We start from the raw sequence: 27418 nt of genomic DNA, 5'->3' as shown, positions 1-27418 counted from the left end.
TTTTTCACATGCTTGCAGAGAATAGTTTACCAAAACTTAGTTGCTGGGTTGATCTTTTACACATTTTCTAGGTTGATAGAAGCAACGGGGACCCTATTATGGCAATTAAACATGGAAAAAGCCAGATTTTTATGATATGTCCCCTTTAACACACAAGATAGATTTGCAAGAAATTATCAGACTTTCTAACGTCTTGTTTTTATTGGCTTTGTCAAAGAGAGAAGAACATTTTTAAATAAATTTAAAAAATCACACATCTTGGATATAAAATAGGTGTTAGGTGTAAACAAGCAGTACATTCATTACGTTTAGATGACAATAACAATCACTCAAGTGCAATAACCCAGATAGCAGACGACTCCGTGCCTGATCTACGTTGATCCCAAGTTCGATGCTGATCCGGCCCTGAGTCGTCTGCTTGCATGTTTCTATATATTTTGACATATATGTTCGATAAAAGGCCTCTGTTATTTCTCTTAGCATTTCCATCAGAGCATTCTCACAGTGTTGAACACTTTCAGTTTTGTCATGAAGTTGAAGTAGATGTAGGCCAGGCAGACCAGCAGATTCTTCATCACATACAGCAGCGGAGTAACAAAACCAAACAAAGCAATCAATGCCATTCTCAAGATGAGAAAGGGAAGATCCTGAAAAACCACACCCAAAGGTGAGAGGAGGGGACTGTGAGGTGTTAGGACCAATCGCATTGTGGATAAGTAGCAAAAAAGGTAAACCGGAAATGCCCAGCCTGAATAATATACAGGGGTGTGACCGGTCACTCGAACCATCTCTACCGTGTCCAACCAAAACAGGAAACTGTCAGCGAAAACCTCAGCACGGGCATCGCTGGCCAGCAGAAAGCTGAGAGGTCCGGATGAAGGAGGGACATATGTAAAGTTTTGAAAGGGTACGGCGGTTTGTGGACAAACTCCTGGAATGACATATGGCTGCCTTTGGTTGCCTGGAAGTCTTGGGATGGCACCGTTGCCTGGCAACCCTGATAGTGTCGTGTTGGCATGGAGCCCCGCAGTTGTTCCAAAACCATTCGGACCCAAATGTGTTCCGTTATTGGATAGAAATGAAAGCGCTGTGTGACCCGGGACCACCCCGTTGCCCAATAAGCCTGTAACAGTTGTGTTGCCAGGCAGTCCTCGCATGATCCCATTGGCTGTCAGCGCTCCATGATCTGCACCGATGTTAGCTGCAGGTGACGGACCGCTCGTAGGATTGACTAGAGATGAAACTCTACCAACATGTGTTACTGTAGATGGTATCTCTGCATCACGAGACGCTTCATTAGCTGCACAAACAGACACACAGAAACTTTAGTAAGTTTACACGTTATATTACTAAAATCATCAAATTCCGACAAAGCAGGAGGACATCATCATGTGTAATCATAGTTAAGTGGTAAGTGAGTGTATTTTGTGAACGCGAGTGTCTCTTTTGTCATAAACTTTTTTGATGCTTGTGCAGCAGGCACAACTGAACTCATATTTTGACATGAACAGTAATGCATATTTTGAATTTGTGCCCCTCGTAAGAGAAGTTACCGGCCGCCACTGCCATTACGTAAGCAAAGTCAACAGTGATAACAAGGTGCTTAGTTTCATTCATTTTTGGACTATGGTTAGACAGACATCTATTAAATTTTCATGCACAATTGCTTGCCCGGATGTGTTTGTAAATCTAAATGGATTTAGTTGTAAAGTTTGTGCTGATGTTTGTTGTACCTCGACCAGTAAGTCTGGAATGACGAATTCTTTCCACAATATCAATGCAAATCAGTGAGAAAAGAACAAGTGACACGGGCAATTCAGCAAATGTGTCCAACCTCAGATCATTTCTAATCTGCACCTAAAGACATGGATGAAAGAGAGAGTGAGAGAGAGAGAGAATGAGAGAGGCATTTACTGTATGTCAGGATGTGTATGAATAAAAGCCTGACTCCTTCACCTCTCAAATTCTTCGGTTAATCATAACAGGAAGAGCAAACGCAGTACAGTAATCAGTACAACGTCTTGAACTCAGCTTTTTCACTTTCATCACATAGGCCTACATGAAACATTTTGTTGCTCAAGAGACTTAATAAAGTGCTTGACTATGTTTCATTTAAATAGCAACTACAGTTAGGTCCATATACACTATATTGCCAAAAGTTTTGGGACCCCCATTCCAAATCATTGAATTCAGGTGTTCCAATCAATTCCATGGCCTTAGGTGTATAAAATCAATCACCGCATGCAGACAGCTTTTACAAACATTTGTGAAAGAATGGGTCATTCTCAGGAGCTCAGTGAATTCAAGGGTGTTACAGTGATAGGTTGCCACCTGTGCAATAAGTCCATTCGTGAAATTTCCTCACTACTGAATATTCCAGTCAACTGTTAGTAATTGAAACAAAGGGGGACAAAAGCAATTCAGCCATGAAGTGATAGGCCACATAAGATCATAGAACAGGGTCAGCGCTAAGGCGCACAGTGCCAAAAGTCAGCAACTTTTTGCAGAGTCAATAACTACAGACCTCCAAACTTTGTATGGCCTTCAGATCAGCTCAAGAACAGTGCGTAGAGAGCTTCCTGGAATGGGTTTACATCACCATGGTGCAAAGCGTCGGATGCAGTGGTTTAACCTAGAGCAGTGGAGATATGTTGTCTGGAGTAACGAATCTCGCTTCTCTGTCTGGCAATCCAATGGATGAGTCTGGGCTTGGTGGATGCCAAGAGAACAGCACTTGCCTGAGTGCATTGTGCCAAGTGTAAAGTTTGGTGGAGGTGGGATTATGGTGTGGGGTTGTTTTTCAGGAGTTGGGCTTGGCCCTTAAGTTCCAGTGAAAGGAACTCTTAAGTTTCATCCTACCAAGACATTTTGCACAATTTCATGCTCCCAACTTTGTGGGAACAGTTTGGAAATGGCTCCTTCCTGTTCCAACATGACTGTGCACCAGTGCACAAAGCAAGATCCATAAAGACATGGATGAGTGAGCTTAGTGTGGAGGAACTTGACTGGCCTGACCTCAACCCAAAAGAACATCTTTTGAGACTGCGAGCAAGACCTTCTTGTCCAACATCAATGACCTTACAAATGTGCTTTTAGAAGAGTGGTCATAAACACACTCCTAAACCTTGTAGAAAGTCTTCCAAGAAGAGTTGAAGCTGTTATAGCTGTAAAGGGTGGGCCAACTCCATATTAAACCCTATGGATTAAGAATGAAATGTCATTCAGGTTCATGTGCATATAAAGGCAGGTGTCGCAAAACTTTTGGCAATATAGTGTATATTTGGACACTGACACAAGTTTTGTTATTTTAGCTGTTTACCAAAATATATTCAAAATACAGTTATATAATTAACATTGGCTTAAAATATAGACTCCCTGCTGTAATTTGAGGGTCACAACAAAACTGAATGACAGGTTTAGGAGCTACTGTACATGTACTTAATATGTGGCTCCCTCTTTTTTAGACCAAAATGAAGGGTACAGTTGACTTAAAAGCTATTTTATGGACAGGCATTGCCTATTTGTTGAATAATTTCCTTATAAATGATGGATGTTAAAGGTCTGGAGTTGATTTTAAGTGTGGCATTTGCATTTGGAAGGTGGCTGTGAACCCACATCATTGGGTTCAGGGAGATCTCCATGCAAGTGATACAGACCATATTTAGGTTTCAAAAACACAAAAAATCCATCAGTCAAACATGAGGGAAATTAGAAGTGACCAGATCAACAATTTGGTACATTCTGAGAAAAAAAATGCACCTGTGAGCCCGGCAACAAAAAAATCTGGATGTCCATATAGGATAACAAAATAGAATAAACAAAATTACGGAATTTACATAACGTCACGTTCACACAGGACGAAAGCGTTAACGCTTGACTGAAGGTTTGTCTGAAGCGTGGCCAACAGCCAATGACAGTGCTCCGGTCTTCCATAAACGTAATTGGCTGGCTCTGCCTAGGTTATTTGCATAAGGCAATCTGATTGGCTGACGCTTGCATTGCCGCTTGAAAAGTTGAGAAATATCCAACTTCTGCCGTGAGCAACAGCGGTGACGCGATGACGACAGATCCACAATTCAGTTCGCCAACGCTTGACGTCACCCATTAGAAGTGAATAGGAAGCGTCAACGCTTATGCCTCAAGTGAATGCGCCATAACTGACACAGAGAAAAAATTGTAAATCATTATAAATATTTCAGACATGAATTTACCTCAGAACTGGCAATGAGGAAAGCAAAGCAGGGCAGCGTTGAGAGAAGCACATAAGCCAAAGCGACAGGTCTCCTGAAAGAAGAATAAATCACTTATGGCAGTGATTCTCAAACTTTTTAAGAGTTCACTGCAGAACATCTGCAATGCAAAACACTGTACCTTTAAAGATTTTCACATTGTATGGGTATAAAGTTATCTTTATCTGCTGTTTTGTAACAATATTAGTTGGAAAAAATGCTACGCACACACACACACACACACACACACACACACACACACACACACACACACACACACACACACACACAATAGTCACTCTCTCACCAATTCTTCTGAGCAACCAAGGCTTTCTTCTTCATAAAGACCATGTACTTCATAGGCAACCAGATCAGCATCGCCACTGACGTCACGTAGGCCACAGATGAAGCCACAATCAGCCAATAAGCTGTTGTTGAATTCCCATTAGAGCCTTGCGATTTGCTCTTCGCTCGGGCTACAATGACAGCAAAACGCTGCATTACAATTAAAAGTGGAACAGAAAAGCCTGCGAACTGCAGAAGCTCACAGATAGCGAACTTAATCTTACTGCCTGAACCCATACTGGGAAAGAGACGAGAATTGGCCCTGTGTGTTTGTAGTTGATTGTGACAGAGATCTGGTATTTTCCATTCAAAACAATGAAGCTGAAGAACAGCAGTGAGCTTTATTACTGACTCAGCACTCACCATTGTGTTTCTAAATTACATCAGACCTAAATACACACAACAACACAACCATCACAAACAACACTGCATTCTTAAATATGTTCTGGATAAAAATATAAACTGTCAGTTTGACACAAAATAAAATAAAAACAAACCATTGTTAGATTGTTGTGGTTGTCAAGCTTTAATATAACATGTTCATAGTTACTGTTGTTACTCTGCTCGTGCACATAACTCTAACTAATACACAGTGGATGTGTCCGAAATAGCCCTTATATTCACGTGTCCACTAATATAGTTCACAATGAGTAAATGAAAATGAGTGAGTGAATTCGGACACTGAAGCTCACCGGAAGCGCTGCAGCGCGGGCGCCATCTTCTGCCGAGACGCGATAATTCAGGCTACGGCAAAATATATTTCAAAATATACAAATAATGATCAAAAATATATTTGCTAAAATATAATTAGGAATATGTTTATATTTTACATAAACAAAAATGTTACATATGTAATATATTTTATAACATGTAGGCTAATATATTTTTCACCAATATATTTTTTGGACATTTTGAAATATATTTTAAAAGTAAATACATATATTTAAATCCAAGGAAATATATTCATGTCGCATTGGAAGAAAAACTTTGTTTATGTTATGAACATGTATAACAGTTTTGGTTTAAATTAAATATATTTTCAACATCAAAAATTGTATATACTGTATAAAATTATATATTAGCATATATATTTAAAATATATTTTTTTGCCACATGGGATGTAAAATTAGACATTCATTTGCTTGTCCTTGATATACATTTTGAAATATATGTTAATATATAAAGGTAAATATTGATATATAAAGGTATATATAATATATTTTGGATGTAAATCGTGAGACCTTTGCCCAAACCTCGCAGAAACTTTTAATTGTAAGTTGATAAATGCATATGACATATTTTGGTATTAAAATGGAAAGTGTTGCATATTTCTCATTGGTGCAAACATTATGATGTATTTTGTTAAACATCAATCACATAATTAGAAACAACATTAATTGTGTCATTTATTCAGGGACTACTGAATAAACAATAAACTGAATGGTTTAATGAAGCTGCATGCAAAAAATGAAGAGTTTTTTTGACAGGTGCAAAGAATTCTGCTTCTGAAAGTTTTAAATAAGTAGAACTTTTAATTTCAGCCAATTTTCATTTCAGAGTGTTTATTTAGAGAACTTACTTAAAAAAGAAAAATTGAAATAAATAAAAAACTAATACATTAAGGTGCAAATTGCTGACATTTCCTGGACTGACATTTTTACACTTGCTATTGCTAAGTGTGTCCTATCGGGTGAATAAGGTCCTGTCCCATATGGCACACTTCTTGTGGACCTTTGGTCTCGTCGCCTTAAATTGCACGTGCCTACTTGGTCTACAAGTCAGTAGGGTGTCCCATATGTCATTTTTATGCTCTAAAGTGTGCAGGCTCCACATGCTTTAGCAACCCAGAAGTCCTTGCGAAAGACACACTAATGGGCAACTTCTATTCCTATTTCCGGCGTGACGCTCAAGTCTGTCCCAAAATATGACTCCGATGTGCCATTTGGGACAGGACCTCAGTGGACGAGTAGCAGCTAGCTTTAAGTATACATCGGTTGTACACTCATTATAGCGGTGCATTGTGGGGTTGAATTAGTGCCCTCGATAATGTCCACCATGATTTCGAACACCACTATAAATTGATGTTTCCTTCAATAGTGCACTGTGTAAGAGTATAGGGGCTATTTCAGACACAGCCAATGACTATTGCTGTATGCCGCCATCTTGTGGTCATTGTAAGACAGTGTGATTATGGAGTAATAAAGCAGACAAATCAAAGCAAACCTAACCTAAAGTTTTTGTCTGTGTTCAAATATTGAAAAAGAATGAATAATGTGTTTTGTGTGCAATCTGAGCAAATGTATGAATAAATCTGCGACAGGCTGCTAAATGATGACGTGCTGCTGTAGTTTTGTGTATATTCTGCATGTTTGTATTTGTTCGGTTGAGTTTTCTGATGGAGTGTAAACTTACTGTATGTACATGAATGTGTAACAGGATCAGGATGGAGGGAGGGGGTGTCCTATATTTGGTGGTGTCTTCAGTTCACACACTGATTTCTCTGGGTTGTGGGAGGGGAACTAATTTTAGAATCTGCTGTGAAACACTTTTTTAGACGCAGCCTTCGCCTGTCGGCCTTCACTGAGCTTCTGCAGGACTGAATTACGTCTTACAGCACTGGAGGAAACATTCCTTCAACATTAGGCCTACATGATATCACTGACACAACATGTGTAAGAAAATATCTCATCATTCATTTGTTGGGTTACAGTAGAATTTTAAAGTTTATGTTTTCTAAAGTTAGGGAAATTAACTTTACTTCTGTGTATTATCTTTATATTATTTATTTGTTTGTTTGTTTATTTATTTAGGTTATGATGAATATTTAATAAATTGATTATTAAACATTGTTTGTGTTTGTTTTGTGACATCATACATTATACAGTAATAAGTGACATCATAATGACATTATTTTTAACCATATTACTCTTTAAATGACATATTATAATAATATTTGACCTCACTGTTTTTGCCAGAAAAAGGACACAAAGTGAATAAAAATAAATAAATAAAAACATGCATTAAACTTTTTAAGAATTAAATTGTTCTAAAATCAAACATATAAATACAAACTATATTTAGGTGAAGTGTTTTTCTTGCCCTGATAAATTTAGGTCCAACCACATGTAACTAAAATCCATCAATTTATGTGATTCAGGACTATAACTACACAATCAATTTAAAAGCTTCACAAGAAGAAGAAAAAATCAAATCAAAAAGTATATCATTCCTGTTACTTAGTGATAACTTTATCTCTTATAATGATGTCTTTGATAAAATATTGTGCTACATGTAAAACATTGCTAATACTTTATAATTTATAATAACATGTAAATAGACAGGGAATGTCTGTGTTAGGGGGAATAAAAACATAAAAGGAAACTTTGTAGAATTAGATTTTTGTTTTTGGAAGTTGAGATTAATTCAACATAGTGGGAATTTACCATTTAAAATAATGAAATTAATCAAATATATGTGTTTGTTTGTCTTTCTGGTTTGAATGTAGAATAACATTGCATTGATTCGATTGTAAAATAATATTTTCATCAATATTTTGTGTAGTTGTGTCTAGTTTATATATATATAGAATAAGAACATATTAACATCGATCCAAAAATTACTATTTTACAATAGATGTACCTTTTACATTTTTCACAATTTTTCAATTTCTTTCACATTCAATGTTATGACTGAACTAATTTCAAAGGACAAAAAACTATATTTCCAAAATACCTGTACACTTTGTCAATCATAAAGACTATTACAAAAAAGAGCATTATTTTCCAATGCCCATAAACACAGAGAGCAACATATTAGATATATTTTGTGTAATATCTTCAGATGAATTTATCTTACTCTATTTGAAATACAAGATTTATAGGGCAGCAGCCATGCTTTACTATAATTAACATCTCTTAAAATGTAATTCCAATAATATTTCTCTCTTGGAATAACTTTTATTTTTTTCATGAAAAACTTTTCTAACTTTGTTTTTTTTTCATGAAAAACTTTTCTAATATTTCTAAAAAAAAATAGTGCATTTTTTGTCAAATATATGTTACCATTTATAAGGAAATTGAGAATAACATTTAGAAAACAACATAGAGATTAGCCTATACAGCATATACAAGTGTGTAATACAAATATTACATTCATTTTCAACAGGGGATCCAAAGATTATATCATAGTGTTTTAACCGTGTCAAAGATTTTTGTTATTTAACATTTTCAGAGACAACATAAAGATGTCAAGTTCCACAATAAACAACATAAACATTTGGGCTGAATGACCTCTGTGTATGAAATGTGCTATACAAATAAACTTGCCTTGCCTTGCATTTCATTGCCTATTTATATTAATATTTTGCCATCACTATTAATAAATATATGATTATATATTTATATAAATACATAAATACATAATAACATCTTTTAATGTAAAATAATGTAAAATTAGTGACTTTAAAAACAAAGTCTGCCAATTCTAGCCCAAAATTTTGGACAATTTTGCAATCAAAAAACAAATTAATCTTCTTCTCACTTTTGCAAAAATAAAATAACTTAAGTCATCAATATCAGAGTATTTTGAAATTAACGATTAAATGTCAAATTTTAAAGTGTACTTTTTTGTTTTATTGGTAATACAATATTAAAAGGGTATTAACCAAGCATTCCTTTGTCAAGTATATTTTCTGTTGCTATTTTCACATCAGGTGTGACGTCACTTCCTGTGGGATGACGCCATCGAGGAACTGACTTTTTTTAAGTGTATAAAGTGAATAAACAATATTCTACTCAGAAATTTAGATTGAAATGTTTAAACTAGAAACATCTACGATACTAAATATTTATACGTGCATTGTGATATCATAAAGACACTTTTTAATTTCTTAGCGTTTGTTTTAATGACAGAAGATCTGATAATTCATGATCTCCATGATCTTCAATAGAAACAATCTGACCTGTTGTGTTCAGGCAACAAATATGATCACAAATTACACAACATTTCATTAAATAACGTAGTCTGTTTTATAATAATTTAAAATGAAAGTAACGTTTTCATTTTTTTAATCATTAAGTTCAGTTTTTATGATGGGAAAAACAGATTTTCTGGTGTCAAACTATTATATGTTATATATGGGGCATCAAAGTGTAGTAATGACTACAAACTTTCTAAATAATTATTCATTTACAGAGATCTGTCTGTCAGGCCCCTTCAGAGGGACCCGGTGTGGGTCCAGCCCCCGTCGACAGCTGTTCGCGTGACTTTGGCAGTGTGTCTCGGACCCGGTACCATGGCGTCTGGTGAGGAGGACGCAGCCGTCGAGGAGAAAGAAACCAACAACAAAAAGCGCACGAAAAGCGCGATTGCCACGGCATGGCTCACCATCTACAACATCGCCATGACCGCCGGGTAACGTAAAGCGCGTGAAAGTTCGCCTTTAATTCTCTACTGTGTGCGCGCTTTGGTTCGGTTTATAGTTTCATTGTAAAGTCGGTTCCTGCTTGAATAGGCTACTTTAAGATGGCATTAATCGAGTATTGCGTTAAACTGTGCCTGCGATTTTGTTGTTACGGTGAGTTGTAATAATATAACGGGGATTTCCTCGTGCTCGTTTATTCCTAATACGGTTGACGGGCGCGCGCGTTTGTCGCGGTGATATGTTTAGACGCGCGCTGACAAAGCGCAGTGAAGTGCTCGATAGACAGAAGTAAAATACGTACAGTAAAGATTTATAATAGTTGTTTAATGCATGAATGTGAAGTTGTAAGAGTAAATGAAGAGCGGACGGTGTGCATTTTAACATAATCCTTTATTAGCGGTGAGCGGGGCACAAACTAATGTAAGGGTTAATTGTAACACGGCTACTTTATATATTTGCAATCTGTGCTTTTGGTCTTTTTCTCTTAATGTCAGATGATCTCCTGTGAATTTGTAAAAGAAATTGGTGTGTTTTTGGTCATCTAATGTTTTTTATTTCTGATTTCTAAGTTGGGTGTGTAAGTCACCAAATCCAACCTTATCATATTTGAATCACTGTCTTGTTACCTTAAACATAAAAGCATTTTGAAACATGTCAGCAACTCCTAGTAACTGATAGCTGTGATTATGATAAGAGAAACCAGTATGAAAATACTACTACTATGTCTTCATTCTTCATTTTAGTTAATATTTTGAAAAAAAAGAACAGAATTGAAACAGGACTGGTGATCATGATGTTCTCCATAAGAAGGTCTGAGAAGAACTTCTTCCAACTAAATCTGAGCTTTTCGACCACGTTAACATGCTTAATTTTACAAAATTAACTATATTTGATTTTATTACATTCGCAATTGTGAATTCAAATTGTAATTCATTTTAAATAATTAAAAAATAGTTTGTTTTAAAGTTAATAGTTTTGTTTTACATTTTCAATCCCAGATTTTCAGTGTGTTCTTAGACCTAAACACTTAGTATTTCTATTTAAATGACTTTGCAACAAAGGTTGTAATACCAATAATATTTTTACATACATGATATATACAACACTATATCATATTTAATTAAATAAATTAGAAGTAGCTCCTGTAACCCATTCAGTCTCCTTTACAATATTTGAAATTGTTTAAAACTTGTCTACTGTAGCTGTGACTCTTGAGGAACTTTGACTGAAAAAAAACAATTTAGCCTTATTAATAATAAGATTTATGTATTTTGATTGCATATACAATTTCTATCCATTTGGATGACATACATTTTTAATTAAAAAAAAAAAAGTAATAAACTTTATGTGATTGATATGTGTCAGTTTATGCAATAGTATTACTGAATCCAATGTTTTAAACATCCAGTTTGACATTAATTCTGCCAGATGTTGATGTTTTATTAAAAGTGTTTGCTTACCATTATGGTGATCAATGTTTACTTCAGTTGGGCTACTGACCTTTGATTTCTAAGCCTTAAGTTTTTTTTTTTTTTTTTTTTTGCTGTTGTAATGTATAACATTAACCAACAAGCCAAGAAAAAAGTCCTTGTGATGTGGATTAATTCCTGATCATTTTATAAACATCATGTAGCAGCCTGACTGACTGATATCATCTAGTGTTATAGTGTTGATGCCTGCAATACTTTTGCTGTCAGTTATGAGGAGCTTTCAAACATTATTATTATATAAAAAACAAGATTAAGGTAATGAATCTCAACAATGGTGATTAGATTATTTATGCATTGCGACATGAAACTTTTAATGTCACCATTGTTGAGATTCATATGCTGATTCTTGATGTCTGTTTGTGTTTGCCTGACACCATCTACATTTTTATATATTAAGTGTGTTTGAAAGCTCCTCGTGACTGACGCTAATAGTAATACAACTGTGGTTAAGTTAAAGCAAATCAAAAACATAACAGTGCATGATATCAGTCACTCATACTGCCACATGACGAATACAAAAACCATCAATAAATGAACCACATCGCAACCGTTTTCTTGGTTGTTTGATTGTGCTATAGCAAACATGTTACACATTACAGCAGCCAAAAAACTTAAGGATAAGAAATCAAGATTCAATAGCCCAACCAAAGTAAACACTGATCACCATAATGGCAACCAAGCATTTTTAATAAAACATCAACATCTTACAAAATTAAAGTGTTTCTTATGAATTTCTTCTTCATTTATTTCTTCATGCCATTCCAGCATCTACAGTTATATATTTATGGCAAGAATCAGTCAATCCATACACAAGTTTTATTCAGACAAGTTGATCCATACAAAGGTTGGTGGAGGGACAATTTGGCATCTCCAATTTGCATAACTTGCATGTTTTTGGCCTGTGGGAGGAAACTGGAGTAAATCAATGGATTTAGTAATATATAACTGACACATATCAATCACATAAAGTTTATTCGTTTGTTTAGATAAAAGTATGTCATCCATAAGGCACATGCAGAAATCTCTGAATGGCTTTGTTCTAAGAAAACATCAGAGGATGCTATAGCGTTTTATGCACAACACTAACCTTAAACAGGGACTCTGCAATGAATGAGTAAACATTTACTCTTCATTTATCATGCCATTGTCAAACTGAATGCATATTGAATGAATTAAGTTGAATGTGTTTATTTCTGCAGGTGGATGGTACTGGCTGTTGCAATGATCCGGTTTTATCTTCACAAAGGCACTCATAAAGGCTTGTACAAGAGCATCTCAAGAACACTCAAGTTTTTCCAGACACTCGCATTACTGGAGGTGAGATCATCTGCTTTCTGTCATAATAAACAGAAAACCTGTTTATTGCTGGTGTACTAGTTAAGGATAACACTACGGTTGTATTAGTAAACGCATTAGTTAACAATAAATTATCAATATATTTTGTCAGCATTTACTATGCCTTGCCTTGAAGTAGGGAAAAAGTTCTGGTACTTTCTTGTGCACCATCAATCTTTGTTGTTGTTTCTTCAGAAATTTCTCTCATCTCATCATTTATTTTGTGTCTGTTTCAGATTGGACACTGTGCAATTGGTATGTAGTTTTTTTTTGCTTTTGGCCTCTCTATCGCCACCTCTGTTTGAAATATAAAATTGCAGTTATTTGTAAAGTAATTTTCTGTACGATTATACATCAGCATGACCGAAGTATATCCTAAAAGATATACTGTATATCTAAAAAAAACTGTCTTTAGATACTTAAGACTCTTGTCTTTTATAAAGAAAATTCTTTCATTTGAAAATACTTTTCATAAGTCTATGGGGATCAGTTTGGCTTCCCACATTCTTTAATACTTTTCATATCAGTACCATAATAAACCTGCAGTCCATCTGGATTTAATAACAGTTAGCGTAGGCTCATTGTGAAAAAAACACGTAGCCTAATAACATTTCAATAAAGTTAGCCCTACAGAAAACGAGTTTATCAGGTTGTGTCGGGTCAACAGTATGATTGACATGTAATCGTCTAGCCTCAGAGCTTGAATATAATACGTCATGGTTTATTATTTCTGTAAAAAAAAATTGGAACAATGCGATAATAAAAAATATTGTATAGCTTGCAATGCATTGTAAGTTGCTTTGGATAAATGTGTACATTTAAATCAGGATAAGCTAATGAGACGCTACTTTCAAGAGTTTTGAAAAAAAATGTATTGCAGCTTTAAATGTTTAATTTCAGTTGTATATACAGATAATGTCAGGTATCATTTATGTTGTGTTTAAGGAATTGTGCGGACATCTGTGATTGTGACTGGGGTTCAAGTGTCATCTCGCATATTCATGGTTTGGTTCATCACAAACAGCATCAGACAGGTCAGTAAATCAGACCTGAGAGTGCAACCATACAAGTGTTTCAAATGTGTAGCCGATGAGAACCCATCTCTTTCTACGAGTCTTTTACGTTTTTCTACTTTTGTTTCTTTTTCCCATCATGTGCTCAGATTCAGAATGAGGAGAGCGTGATTTTGTTTGTTGTCGTTTGGACGCTTACAGAAATCACTCGCTACTCGTTCTACACTTTCAAACTACTCAAACATCTGCCATATTTCATCAAGTGGGCCAGGTGACTGCATTTCCCAGCATGCTTTGCTTTCTCCGAGCATGCTCAGTACTCAGTTCTTTGAACTCATAAATATCACGTTTACAGTGTAAAATATGAAGTCTGTTTAGAGTATTTAAATTGCTGTCTATCATCACATCTAGGTTTGTGGAGGAGATGTTCTTCGTACTTCAGATGTGTTCGTTGTTTTGCATGAAATCTCTGGGTCTTACATAGTCTAGGGACATAAAAACAGTAATATTCAAATCAGAATTTTCACATTTGGGTGAATTATTGAATTAAAATATATACAATCTAATCTTATTTTTATCTCATTGTTACAATATCATGTCCCCGTATTATAACAAATTATTATTACTCACACGATTCTGATGTGATGTGATCTAAATTAACTCACAGTCCTTTACAGAATGATGTCACCCAAAAAAAAAGATGTTATTTTTAATATTTACCCCTGTCTGTTTTCCAGATATAATTTGTTCATCGTCATGTATCCGCTGGGAGTGGTCGGTGAGCTGGTGACCATATACAGTGCTTTACCTTACGTTCGAAGGTCGGGCATGTACTCGCTGAGACTCCCCAACAAATATAACGTCTCCTTTGACTATTATTACTTCCTGATCATCGTCATGCTCTCATACATACCACGTAAGCACTGATCTCACAGTCAAATGTCTACCTGCATGCTAACATCGCATGTCCAAACTAGGGCTGCAAAACGATTAATCGCAACTAATCGTTTTCAGCAGTGGTGCCCCGTGACTTCTTTTTCATGATGCTCCTCACAGCATGTATTTAGCCAGTCGTGTGTGTGGCTCGTCATGTCAAAATATGTTTCTTTGCGTCATGACAACATATGTGTATAATGTGTCTTGTGAAATTAAGTTCCTGCTGCAGACGCGTCTAAAGGGTTCATGATAAAAGAGACACTCGCAGTTGCCAGATACTCGTTTAGGCACTTATTTTGACTAGACACATGATGCACATGGTTGACATGACACAATGAACACATATTTTTGTACGACGAGCCACACACATGACACGGTAAACACAATACATATATATGTTGTAAAGAAAAAGTTTATTCTGCAAACGATTAGTCGCGATTAATCGTTTTGCAGATCTAGTCCAAACAAACACTGAATGATTATGTTATGGCAGCATTTTTCTTATATCATTGTTTTTGTTTATTACTGCTGTTAGTCAAGATTTCCTCCAGTTGATATTTAGTTTTACATCACCCTTTTCTTTGTGTCTCTTTCTTTTCGACCCTAAGTGCTCTGTTTTTTTGCTTTGTTTTTTGCATCGTCCCAATAAATTTTAGGTTTACTTGAATCAGTGCGTTTGTTTGCCAGGACATAATACTTTTGTGTAAATTAATGTGTTTATTTCATCTTTGATCTGTTTGTCTCTCAGTGTTTCCTCAGCTGTTTCTGCACATGCTGCGTCAGAGGAGAAGAGTCCTTCACGGAGAAGTTATAGTCGAGAAAGATGAATAAAAATAACCGTCAATAGAGCTACACTTCAGATTTATTCAGCAGAATCTCTCCTCAAGTTTAGCGAAAACATCACAGCCCTTTACGTCTTATCAAGATGAACTCACGACCAGCATCACAACAGCAACTGCCCAGGATTTGGACTTTTAATGAAGACGCCTCATCTGTTTCGAACAAGCCCTGGATCAATGATTTCACCACTGCAGTGGATTTATACCCTTGGACTGGATCTCATATTACCACTAACCTGTACCTTGGATGTAATCTCACGGTCTCCTCTTTGATATCCTTCATTTGGATGTATTTATGTTATTGGCTTGTTAATATTACCTTTCAATACCCATCTCAGGTGAGAAGGATAGTATGAAAGATGTTGATCAAAATAATAGCTACATTTCTACTAGCAATGGATAAGGGTTTAAAAAGACAAACAGGTCGTACATGTTTTAACACTAGTCCATTTCATTAAACATATTTTCACACAACAGGGAATTTTTTATAATTTAAATAAACAAAGAACTTGACATATTCAAAAGTTTAATCTAATTTTTTTGGAAAATATCATCATAACATTATTTAAAGTCACTGCAAAGTTTTCAAAACTCTTAAGTGAGAGAAATAATCTTCAGAAGATCTGAACGTATCGTGCGCAAGGTGGTTTTGTTTTGAAAATAACATTGTGTCCTAAGCAGATGTGATGCTACAAGGCTCCAGAAACAACAAAAACACACAAATTCTGCTGTCATGATGCTTTTCTCTGTAGTATATCATTTCTAATGTTTCCACAATTGTCATCTCCTTGACCATGTAAGCAGGATTTCACAGTGGGTGTAGCTAACCAACTCAAGCAAAACATTGCAGCTAGTTAGCGGGTAACCTTATTATCCTAAAGCTTGTCACGTCATAGCCGGTTAGGACGCAATGTACCAGTTCAAAACGATGAGAAAACACGTTGAACTATTTTCTACATTGTAATCTGCACTATGATTTTATTTTATTTTGCTGCTTCAATGTTTACAATGCTAACTAGAGTCATTCAACAGGTGTTACAAGTTTGTACAGGTAGTTGTTTAGAAAACATGCGGCACATGTTCGTTTCCAGTGGCGGCTCGTGACTTCTTTTCCTGAGGACGCACGAATGCGAAATTCGTCAAAACAATCGTCATGTGTGCGGATCGTCATGTCAAAATATGCGTTCGGCACGTCTATGTGCATTGCGCATCATGTCAAAATAAGTTCCTGCTGCAGATTATAACTCGGGTTTGCTAGGTACTCGCTTAATCTCATGTGTAATCGGAGTTTAGTGTCAAGTTAGTGTCTTACGAGACCTGACCGTCTCTTTTATCATAAACCCTTTTGACGCAGCACATATTTTGACGTGACGAGCCACACACGACACCCTGAACACATCTTTTGCTTTTTCCTGAGGAGGCAGCGGCCGGCACTGTTTGTTTCATTAACATCGAATGCTTATAGAGCATCTAGCGCTCAGACGTCCTGTGTAGTGTTGTTATTTTTGTAAGAAACGTGCGTTTCGTACGCTATCTCAACGGTGCTACATCATTTGAATCTTCCGTGCAGCTGAGGAGAGAAAGAGATGGACTGCAGGTGATGAAACCGTACAAATGTGAAGACTTCAGATGCATATTTTCATGTCATTTAATTCAATATCTGGCAATTGTACTGAATGAAGGTCTTGTTGTCAAACATGAATAAAAAAAAGAATAAAAGTAAATGTTTCAGCATTAGTATTGCACTTATTAATACAAAGAAAAGAATCAAAGTTCACATGAGATCATTCTGGAAAACAGAAGCACTATTTGGTAACAACATTTGTGACCATAGACCACAAAACCAGTCATAAGTCACATGGATATACTTGTAGAAATAGCCAAAAATACATTATATGGGTCAAAATATTTTGTATGCCAAAAATCATTAAGATATTGAGTAAAGATCACATTCAATGAAGATATTTTGTAAATGTAATACCGTAAATATATCATAAATGTATTTATCATTAATAATATGTCTCACTAAGTACTTTATTTGGATTTTCTCAATATTTAGATTTTTTGCATTCTCAGATTCCAGATTTCAAAATATTGTCCTATCCTAACAAATCAAGAGTTTATATGTTAATGCTAGCCATATACTGTGTGTCTAGCTTATTTCATACAATAAAAATTCACATACACAATTCATTAAAACAGGTATATAAAAATACAAAAATATAAAACTATAATTTTTATCTAGCTTTATCTTCCCTGTAAATAACGCTATTCAACGGTTAAAATATGTTCTATGGTTTATTTAGCTGGTTAATTCATACTGAAGGTTAATTTGGTTAGTTTATGGTTTAGCAGCTTTGCGTAGCTTTAACATATAGTTTCTACAGTACAGTAGTGATATCAGATTAAAGTGGAACAAGTTGGCGTCTTAGTCACTTCCAAACCTGAACATTCTGATATCGCTTTCTCATCCTCGTGTCATCCAAAACTATAACTTTGTTTCTTCTGTTGAACATTATGGTGAATATCCCAGACGCCCGTGCCTTATCTTGAGGACAGATTTGTCTCCGGCTCTCTTTGGTGTATTCACGAGAGAAGCAGTTCATTTCATCTAGTTCAGAAATGAGATTAATCTGCTTCTCAATAATCGTGATAATCTTGAAGAAGTGAATATCATCAGTGTTTTTATCAATACCACAGCACATAAGTTGTAGTAACCGAAGTAATGACACTATATGAGATGGAAAAGAGATATTTTCAAACGATGATATAAAGTCCCAGGTGTTTGTGAGGAAGAGCGATTTCTTTAAGATGACAAAATCGTATGCCACCAGCTTGTACCTCTATGAGGAGGCAGTGAGATGAGTCCATCACATCGGTGTCGTCGATGCAACAACATATCAATCTTCACACAGCTAAAATGAACAAAGAACCATTGTAAGATGATACAGATAGATGCAGACTCCACACACGTACACAAATACTCACATTGATCTTTTGTCTTCTCACAGATGAGACTATGGAGCTCATCGCAGTAAAAGTCATTCCATACACCTCCATGTGTGATTCCTGCACAGTCTTCACCTTCCTCATGTCCATGACCCCAGTTATCAGGCTGACCAGACCTCCAATTCCTACACAAACTTTATGTTATAGCTTATGGACAACACATATTAGTTTTTTATGTTCATTTTCAGTGGTCACTGGCGATAAATTGATCGACTGTATGTGAAGACGTCTGATGGGAATATAACAGATGGTAAACATCTTATTCAGTCCACCGCCATGCCGACTCCAATCCGAGGCTGCGAGGGATAGACGCCCAGGGCGCGCGCCCCAAACCCACTGCTCTATATCAGGGTGCTGTTCATTCAAGCATCAAACACAGAAAATACATTGTGATACAAATTTTCACAGGCAACCTGATCCCACAAAGTTCCTTGGTATAGTCAAGGAATATTTTGCTCATTTATCCGTGTCGTTGTCACGGATCTCCGCATTTTTCCATGTCCGTACCACGGACTTTCCTTCCGTGTCAGTTTCACATATTGGTTACTTTAATAGTTTTTCCGATTTTCAAACCATTTTCGCGTGGGTTTGGAGTTAGATTTGGGGTTTGGGTTAAGATGTAATTTTTAACTATTTATACTATTTTTTTCTGGATTTTTAAACAATTGTCGCCTGACGTTAGGGTTAGAGTTGGGTTGGGTAAGGATGTAATTTTATGTTACAGAAAGTCATTCTAACCCATGCAAAGATGGTAAGAGAATAGAAAAAAACAACACGGAAAAGAAAGTCTGTGGTACGGACACTGAAAAATGCAGATATCCGTGAAAATGACACGGATAAATGAGGAAAATATTCTAGAACACGGAAATTCGTGAGATCAGGTTGTCCACACACAGGACACAGAACCTCAGAAAACATGGATTGTTAAAATGAGAAGGGACACATGACCTAATTTTAGAAGAGAATAGTGTATTGTGTATATTAGCTAATCGTTTCTTTCTCATGTTGTAAGCATGTTTACTTTTCTTTAAAATAGAAATAAAGTGCAACATTACAATATTTTGTGACAACAATTAACTCTATACATCTTCAGTTTGTATAGATCATAAGAGATTGTCACATGTATTTTCTCTGTTATGTTTTTTTAAGACTTAATAACGTGTGATTGTCTTGATAACAAGCTATTTACGTGATAGTTCGTTGTGCAACTATTGTTAGAGGTATAACCAATCAAAAAATTCAGTTTTTTTATTGTTGCAGGCAAAAATCCTTGATCTTGCGGCACGTTTTCTTAAAAAATGCAATGGAATATGTGGGATATTTATGCAATTGAATGGAATTGAATCTAATGAAAATTGCGGGAACTTGCAAAAATTGCAAGAACTTGCAAAAATTGCAAGAACTTGCAAAAACGGCGGGAACTTGTTTTGCAGCTTTTCAATGATGTTCACCTCACGTAATCATGTCATTTCATAACGTTCCCATGGCAACAGGGGACATGGCTGCGCTTGTGTGAAGTAAATGCAACATTTTTCAACTTTCTGCTAAGATATATGTGATTTTTGCTACGAAAATGCTGGGATTATGAAATCATGCAAGACCCGCATATTTTGTGCATGAAAATCTGCAGTTTATGCTGTGAAAGTGCGGCGTATTTGAAAAAATGCGGCCCGTGCATAAATATGCGGACTTTGGCTGATTATGCGTTGAATCGTGCGATCACATAATCGTGATTCTCGGGACTGTAAAACCCCCAAAGTTGTGTACACATGTTATTTATTTAGAAATGAATCTTGCTTCTGTTGATTTTGTTCAATGTGCTTAAAAAACTCACAGAAGAAAAGTTTATAACGTATTCATGCCTTGCGTTTTTTTAATATGAACGAATTTGAGATTTAGTTATAGGACTATAGTGTTTTAAAGAAAAGTTAAGCATGCTTGCAACATTAAAAATTAATGATTAGACAACAGGATGACCAGCATCCCGATACAAAACAATACGTTTAAAGCACACCCTCTAGACATCCATCCCCCACAGCCTCAGACTGGAACGAACACGGTGGCGGACTGAATAAGCTGTATGGCCGGATACATCCGTTGAGTGAGATCTTCACTTAAACTAGAAATCAACAATTGTTTTGTGTGCTTTAAGTTTGAACATATCATCTGTGAGGAATAACATACGTAAAAATGGGCACCGATCCATCCACCCATCTCCAAACTTTCTCCTCCTGTCTGTCTGTAAGTCCCAGCCAAAAATATCCTCGACCAACAGTGTTCAGATGCAGCCAGCGCTAAACATGCCAACATATAAAAGGATCTTGACAAACCCTCCAAGACTATTACTAAAAAGTAATAAGTTAATAGATTTTGAAAAAGTTAAAATGCTTTGGCTCTATTGGAAAATAAGTATTCATATAGGATCTTTTCCACAATGCTCAGATTTATCATCTCGTAATGTCTCTTTAGGAATAAATTTGTCTACTTACCTGTTCCTCAACATCACCGATGATAACCATTGAGGAAGATATATTGTTGCAGAATTTCTGAGCGTTCTCAAAGTTGAGAGGTACAATGTAGAAGAAATAGCAGCTGTCACGAAACCCCAACCAACCAGGAGGACAACCAGATGATTCTGTGAAAGTGAATGAGAGTGTCTGTTTTACAACAGGATGTCTGACTAGATTGAAGTTTAGGTGTATGAATACATGTGGATGTTCATAAGACGGATTCATCAACATTGTTCAATCTGGTTAGACTCTGTAGAAATGAGTAAGGTTGGTCAATTTTGATAGAAATTCATATTTCAAGTATTTTTTTATGCATTGTCTTACAAGCCTCATGTGAGATGTCAGGGGTTTCAGTGGTTTGAAAATATACAGGTGCACAACATGCCAGAAACTTACGTCTGACCTACACATTTCGAGTAGAGCTTCTGTTGTCAAGATGGAAAGTCATATCAAACCATACTGATATAGACGCTATTTTCTTATCACGTATCCCGCTAGGGAAAGTACTGATATATGACCAAACCATCTATATACCGCCCAGCCGTAGAAATGGGTGTTTTTTAAATCATGCAGTGATTTGTATTGTGTCTATATTATTCTTGCCTTCCTGAGAATAAACCTCTGATGTGCGTCTCTGCTGGTGTGTTGGTCCCACTTTTACTGCTAAGGTTTTCCCGGGGGGGCCTGGAAACCCTGGTGGTCCCGGATCTCCCATTGGTCCCGTTGCCCCCCTGGTTCCGGGCTCTCCTGCTGGACCTATTGGTCCACGAATTCCTTCTGGCCCCTGAAGACCCTGAGGCCCCGGTTGACCATCTTTACCCGGTAGTCCCGGGGAGCCTTGCTCTCCCTTGGTTCCTGGAGGTCCCGCGCGGCCTCCAGACCCTCGTGGACCCTTTGGCCCGAGACTTCCCCGTGGTCCTGGCAGACCGTTTAACCCCGGGAATCCAAGAGGTCCAGCTATTCCCTTCTCCCCTCGAGGACCAGGTACACCTGCCTCTCCTGTATCACCCTTCTCCCCCTTCAAACCTGGAGGACCTGCTTCTCCCGGTGACCCCTTATCACCGCGTAGACCCCTTGGACCAGGAGGACCTGACAAGAGATGACAGCCACAAGTTACTACATAAACCTGTCTGAAATACCTTGTCACAGTCATTGAAAGTGGGTCACGGATCAAACATTGTAAACTCTAGCAGCTGCACACTTTATGCACATTTATGTTACTTACCCTGTAACACGGTAAAGTTTTTGATAAGCTGAGAGTGTTTGCTGTCGACCAGTTTCATTTCTTCCGTAATGACGGACAGGCTGCTGACCTCCGTATCGAGTCGAGCTGCGAGGTCATCTTGTTTTGACCTCAGCGTGGAAACGTCTGTCCTCACCTGAAACAAGCTCACATTCAAACCCACCAGAAGATCAGAATGTCGTCCGAGAGTGTCGGAGCAACTCCTCAATTCACTCAGCTTTCTGTTGACCCCTCCGAGGAGCTGTGTCGAGTAGCTTATGTTCCCCGTCACCTTGTCTACTTCTTCTTCCATCGCGTCCAGCTGCTGTTCGATGTGATCGAAGCGTGCACTAGTTAGGTTTCCAAAATCAAGCTGCTGGTCCAGTAACGCGCGCAGGTTTCCTGCATTGTTATCGCTGAGTGTGCTGATATTCAGGATCTGTGTAGATATGGTAGAAAGCTGAGCACTTAACTCTTCAAGTCCATCGCTAGAGCTTTGAATCTGGGCCAAGGCGTTGCCTTGTGCTTTCCCCAGACTCTGAATCTTTTCTCGCAGCCAGTCTGCATCGCTTCGAACGAGCTGCGTGTCCCGTATTAGCGCCTGCGCATCGATGCGTACATTTTGCGTGTTTTGGCCTGCCGTCTCAAGCGTCCGCTGCAGCACTAATGCAATTCCATCTTGCCGTGTCTGAGTGAGATTGAGGCGGTCAATCATGAACTGCAACATACGTTGCGTATTGATATTTTCTTGCACTTCGTGTTGCAGTCGTGAAGTGCTGCTCTGCAGCGCAGGTGTGGCGGCAGTGACGGAGAATAGCGTGGCATTCGCAGAGCGCACGGCTGTTGTTTGAGCATTCAGCTGGGAACGCAGTTGGCCTTGTGACAAACGCACATCCTGTGAGGAGGACTGCAGCTGTTGCAGGGCCGCTGCATTGGTGCTGACGTGCTGCGTGACTGCAGCTAGCGTGTGCCGCAATGCCGATAACCCAGAGCGAAATGTCTGGAGCTCAGAGGACGCTTTCTCAGTCTTCAGACCTGCCTCATCATCTGAAGAACATACAGAGAGTTGGGGAGATGTGGGAATATTAAGAATTAATGTAGTTCAACAGGTGCATTAGAGTATAAAAGATAAACCTGGTTGATAAACATAAGCCAAACTAGCTTACTGACTGCATTACAGTTTTAACAGCCTATAAGTTAAATCATATTTTATATGCATTGTTTAATATGCATAATATAATCACCACTATATATCCTATGAAAATCTGAAAATTCTGTCATCATGTACTCACTCGTTTTAATAACCAAACAGGTCTAGGCCACCATTAATTTCCACAGTTTTATATTTTCCTACTATGGAAATCAATGGTGCCCCAGATCTGCTTGGTTACATTCTTTAAAGCTTACATAACACACGCCGTTTCGGCTTATCTAATGTTAATCTTGAGTACCTATAGAGTATTATTACATCCTTCATATATCCAAAGAGTCTTTAGTTTTATCAGATTTATAAAAGATGAAAAAGCAAGAAATCCCAGATTTGTCCAGCAGGAGAAGCGAGTCACGAGCAAGCAACACACAGAAAACATTATCAGATATGATGTAAACAAAATCTTTTATTCTGTAAACAATTAGTCGCGATTAATCGTTTTGCAGCACTAGCACAAGGCTTTCTTCTCCTTACATCCAAACTTCTACTTTCTTGATATAAAACAAAAATGTCGCAGTGATTGTGCAGTGATGCTTCGAAGGAACAATGATAATGAGTATCATATTCTCACTCTAATTGATGTGTGGGTGTGCTTTACGGGGGGGAGATAGAGGAGACGAACTATGCTCGTACCAAGTGTGTGGTGAGATCGTAACAAGGGCGTGGTGAGCTTGAACTTGCTTATGTCACAAGGTATTTTTTGGACCCAACATCCAATAGGAAAATTCAACTGCAGTAGCCACCGTTCAACCTGAAGAGGGCAGCACTCAGATGTTTTTACACCACATATTGTAGTACTGAAACACTTTATATCCAAATGTTAAAAAAGTTACTAAAATCAATGAACATCACTTATAACCCCATTCTTACAGATCATTAACTAAAAAAAGTTGGTTTAGGGTTTAGTTACTCTTTAACATGAGAGTGTTAATAAGTCAGAATGCATGAAATAACATTAAACAGCCCTTTAGGATATCTCAATTTGTGTTCAGCAGAACAAAAACATTTATACAAGTTTGCAACAACTTGAGAGTGAGTTCATGATGACAGAGTTTTCATTTCTCGGTGAACTATCACATTACATAAACATTTTAAGGACATTTAGTATAATGAAAGTTGTGTTGATACATATTTTTTTTAGTATTTGTGTTGTGAGGTTACAGTTTTACAAAAGCAATAAGGTACTCAAGGCTGTGCTGTATCGTGATAATAAATCACAGCTGAAGGGGTTGCAGGCATAATGCAAACACAATGCTGTTCAGCCATGACTCATTCACGATACAACACAGTCTCTCATACCTTATTGCTTACATTTATTTTCACTGTATTATTCTGTGTTTTTTTGCTGCAAGTTTGCTAAAATGCTAAATTGTGAAAAGCGCTACAGAAGTCACTTTTAATTAAAGATTTTTAATTTTGGCTTGCCATTGCACTCACCAAGACTTTTTAAATTGGTCTCCATGGAAACGATTTTTCCTCCATATGTTTCCATTCCTTCAGTGACATCATCCACCTTTCGGACCACTGAATGTGAACATGAATGACAACATGTGGTACTTGTTTCTTAACTCTAGAGATTTATGTAAATATAAAGGTATGTGAAATCAATTTGTATACAGTATATTAATTGAAATATATTAATATATATAAATATTGGGAAAGGCTGAAAAAACAGAGCTAAACAGAAGAGACATTTTACATTTACATTTAATCCTAAATGACGTACAAAAACACAGCGATTCGTATTAGGGAAGCATAAGTGAAGATGCAAAGTTACTTTCATTTTACTATGTTCCAACAACAAATCTATATAATATTTTATTTGATATAATTTATATACAATATCTTATTTCCTGAATTAAGTTGCATACTAACTGTAACATTAGCATCTGATCTGGTGTTTGGAAACAACACCATCTGCTCTCTTCATGACTTCACCACGACTGGGTGTTCAGCCAAGTTGCTCAACACTAAAACATTTCGTTTTAAAATCTGTGTTTCTGACTCGTAAATCAGATCGTAAACTTCTGTGTTTTACCTTTGTAGCCCAGCACAGCTACAGCGATGGTCAGCAATGTACACAGCACATACAGCAGGATAACAGCGGTCTTAAGAGCCCATCTGCTCTTACATTTACTACATTGACTTCCCTCCTGGATACCTGATGATATACACAAAGACAAAATGCTTGAAAATAACAACAAGAAGCTCTACACAAAGTTTCCTACACAATTTTAGTGTATTTTACTCACCAAACCTCTTGTATCCAAATGACTGAACATCATCCTCATCAGCAAACTCATCTATGAAACACAGAGAGGTGGCCAACAATAACAAATGCTCGTATGTTGACATATTCAAAATGTGCTAAATACTTAAGCAACTTTGTGGAAATCAATCCTTACACGCAGTACAATGTCACTTTATTTTTATCTGATTTTCTCTTTTCACACAAAAAATTGAACATACAAAGTATTATTTACAGCAACATACTTCAGCTAAACTATAAAAATACAGCTATTTGTGTAAGCAGACCTTTGTTTGTCTTACCTTTCATTGTGATTGAGACGACTTGGCCTTTCAAGATGATTATATAACCTGCATTCAGTGTTTCCAACAAATTTGTTTACCAGCTGTTTTCACAAAAGCAAGAAGTTCAGGCTGTTTTCTCTTTTAAGTCTCGAATGCTCTCGGGTTTCCTTCTCTTTCATTTGTATTTGTAATTCAAACAGAGAAAATCTCTTGCTGTCATACCAGCCTCTGTGGCGCTGATGGCGTTTGTCCTCCTCATGCACTCGGGTTCGGTCAACAAACCACAAAAATGTCAAACAGAACAGGAAGTTTCGAACCCAAACCCTTCAGACCATATCTTTTCTCCATCAGCCAAGACGCACAGTTTTCTTCTGTCGAGAGTGAAAGAAGACGTGCAGAGCGCAGAAACAATGCTGATGGTTCTATGAAAGGCCCTGCTCGAGAGCCCAGCCCCTTGTGCAACATCTGGAAATCATTTAGAAAGGTTTCTGAGAGGTCCGGCCAGAACAATGCAGCTAGTTTCTTAGTTCACATAAGATATGCACACTTTTGTGGTACACATTGTAGTGATAAAGAAACCCGTGGTACCAAAATGCCTTTTGAAGTGGAAGACCTGTCCAGATGTGGATGAGTTGAATATAGCCAATAGACTTTTAGATTTTTATTTACAATAAATCATTCTAACATTCAACATTGCCTGAATTTTTTATGGTTTGAATATAAAATTCATGATGCTGGAAATGTTCCCTTACATTTTGATCTGTAGTAGTGTGACATGGTTGAAAGCATGGTTATAATTGTTTACTAAAACTCTTTAAACATGTCTGCTTATTGAAATCTAATAAAAGATAGGCATAAAAAAATAATAAAAAATCTTTTATATTTATGATTTGGGATCGCGGAGATACGATTGATAGCAGCACAACAATCGCAATAACACCACACAGCGGAGAATTTTTTGAACAAAAAAAGGGTTGCGACAAGCCTTTAACCTGCCCCATCACCTCCTTCTTTAAAATTTAAAGTAAAGCTTAATTAAATATATTTTTTAATTTGAAAATATATTTAGTTTTAGGCTTCATATATTAACATATATTTCAAAATGTATTTTAGGGGCAACAAATTATTTTTTATTTTACAACACATACAGCAAAAAATATATTTTTTCTGACCAAAATATAAAAGTGTTTATAAAATGTATAAAGAATAAGTATGAACTGTATAAGTAGGTATAAAATATTAAATTATAAGTATATTTTTTGCAGTTTAAAATATTTTTAATTTGAGCTTTTTCAAAGTTGTTTACAGGCTTGTAACATAAGTTTT

The 27418-nt window shown here is 36.8% G+C and overlaps 3 protein-coding genes across 3 annotated transcripts; 1 reads left to right on the top strand and 2 right to left on the bottom strand.

Annotated features, from left to right (window-relative positions):
* Positions 1 to 200: 200 nt before the first annotated feature.
* LOC129448884 (transmembrane protein 236) lies at positions 201 to 4892 on the bottom strand. The gene is made up of 4 exons (XM_055211615.2): positions 4537 to 4892; positions 4212 to 4284; positions 1734 to 1857; positions 201 to 1300 (listed from the first exon to the last, which is right to left on the bottom strand). Exons 1-4 carry the CDS (start codon positions 4809 to 4811, stop codon positions 489 to 491), a joined length of 1284 nt encoding a protein of 427 aa, XP_055067590.2. The 5' UTR covers positions 4812 to 4892; the 3' UTR covers positions 201 to 488.
* Positions 4893 to 9790: 4898 nt separating this feature from the next.
* hacd1 (3-hydroxyacyl-CoA dehydratase 1) lies at positions 9791 to 16304 on the top strand. The gene is made up of 7 exons (XM_055217362.2): positions 9791 to 9986; positions 12686 to 12803; positions 13058 to 13076; positions 13767 to 13855; positions 13984 to 14105; positions 14572 to 14750; positions 15519 to 16304. Exons 1-7 carry the CDS (start codon positions 9868 to 9870, stop codon positions 15599 to 15601), a joined length of 729 nt encoding a protein of 242 aa, XP_055073337.2. The 5' UTR covers positions 9791 to 9867; the 3' UTR covers positions 15602 to 16304.
* A 937-nt stretch (positions 16305 to 17241) lies between these two features.
* Positions 17242 to 26575, bottom strand: LOC129453219 (collectin-12). Its single transcript, XM_055217351.2, has 10 exons — positions 26111 to 26575; positions 25813 to 25863; positions 25599 to 25721; positions 24998 to 25084; positions 22354 to 23397; positions 21732 to 22217; positions 21108 to 21253; positions 20803 to 20912; positions 18598 to 18743; positions 17242 to 18524 (listed from the first exon to the last, which is right to left on the bottom strand). The coding sequence occupies exons 1-10, from the start codon at positions 26115 to 26117 to the stop codon at positions 18517 to 18519; spliced, it is 2208 nt and encodes a 735-aa protein (XP_055073326.2). The 5' UTR covers positions 26118 to 26575; the 3' UTR covers positions 17242 to 18516.
* Between the last annotated feature and the right edge of the window lie 843 nt (positions 26576 to 27418).

The sequence above is a fragment of the Misgurnus anguillicaudatus genome, chromosome 21 (assembly GCF_027580225.2).
Source record: "Misgurnus anguillicaudatus chromosome 21, ASM2758022v2, whole genome shotgun sequence".
Classification (NCBI taxonomy): domain Eukaryota; kingdom Metazoa; phylum Chordata; class Actinopteri; order Cypriniformes; family Cobitidae; genus Misgurnus; species Misgurnus anguillicaudatus.
Note: the sequence above shows the minus strand (reverse complement) of the source record. Positions and strands in the feature narration are given on the sequence as shown.

Coding starts and splice junctions, on each gene's coding strand:
- hacd1 (XM_055217362.2), top strand. CDS start 9,868: ATGGCGTCTGGTGAGGAGGACGCAGCCGTCGAGGAGAAAGAAACCAAC. Junction 9,987..12,685: donor AACATCGCCATGACCGCCGG/GTAACGTAAAGC, acceptor TTATTTCTGCAG/GTGGATGGTACTGGCTGTTG. Junction 13,856..13,983: donor TCACAAACAGCATCAGACAG/GTCAGTAAATCA, acceptor TCATGTGCTCAG/ATTCAGAATGAGGAGAGCGT.
- LOC129448884 (XM_055211615.2), bottom strand. CDS start 4,811: ATGGGTTCAGGCAGTAAGATTAAGTTCGCTATCTGTGAGCTTCTGCAG. Junction 4,285..4,536: donor TTGGTTGCTCAGAAGAATTG/GTGAGAGAGTGA, acceptor TTCTTCTTTCAG/GAGACCTGTCGCTTTGGCTT. Junction 1,858..4,211: donor TCCTCATTGCCAGTTCTGAG/GTAAATTCATGT, acceptor CCATGTCTTTAG/GTGCAGATTAGAAATGATCT.
- LOC129453219 (XM_055217351.2), bottom strand. Junction 23,398..24,997: donor GACCAATTTAAAAAGTCTTG/GTGAGTGCAATG, acceptor TATGTTCTTCAG/ATGATGAGGCAGGTCTGAAG. Junction 20,913..21,107: donor TCGGTGATGTTGAGGAACAG/GTAAGTAGACAA, acceptor TGGCATGTTTAG/CGCTGGCTGCATCTGAACAC.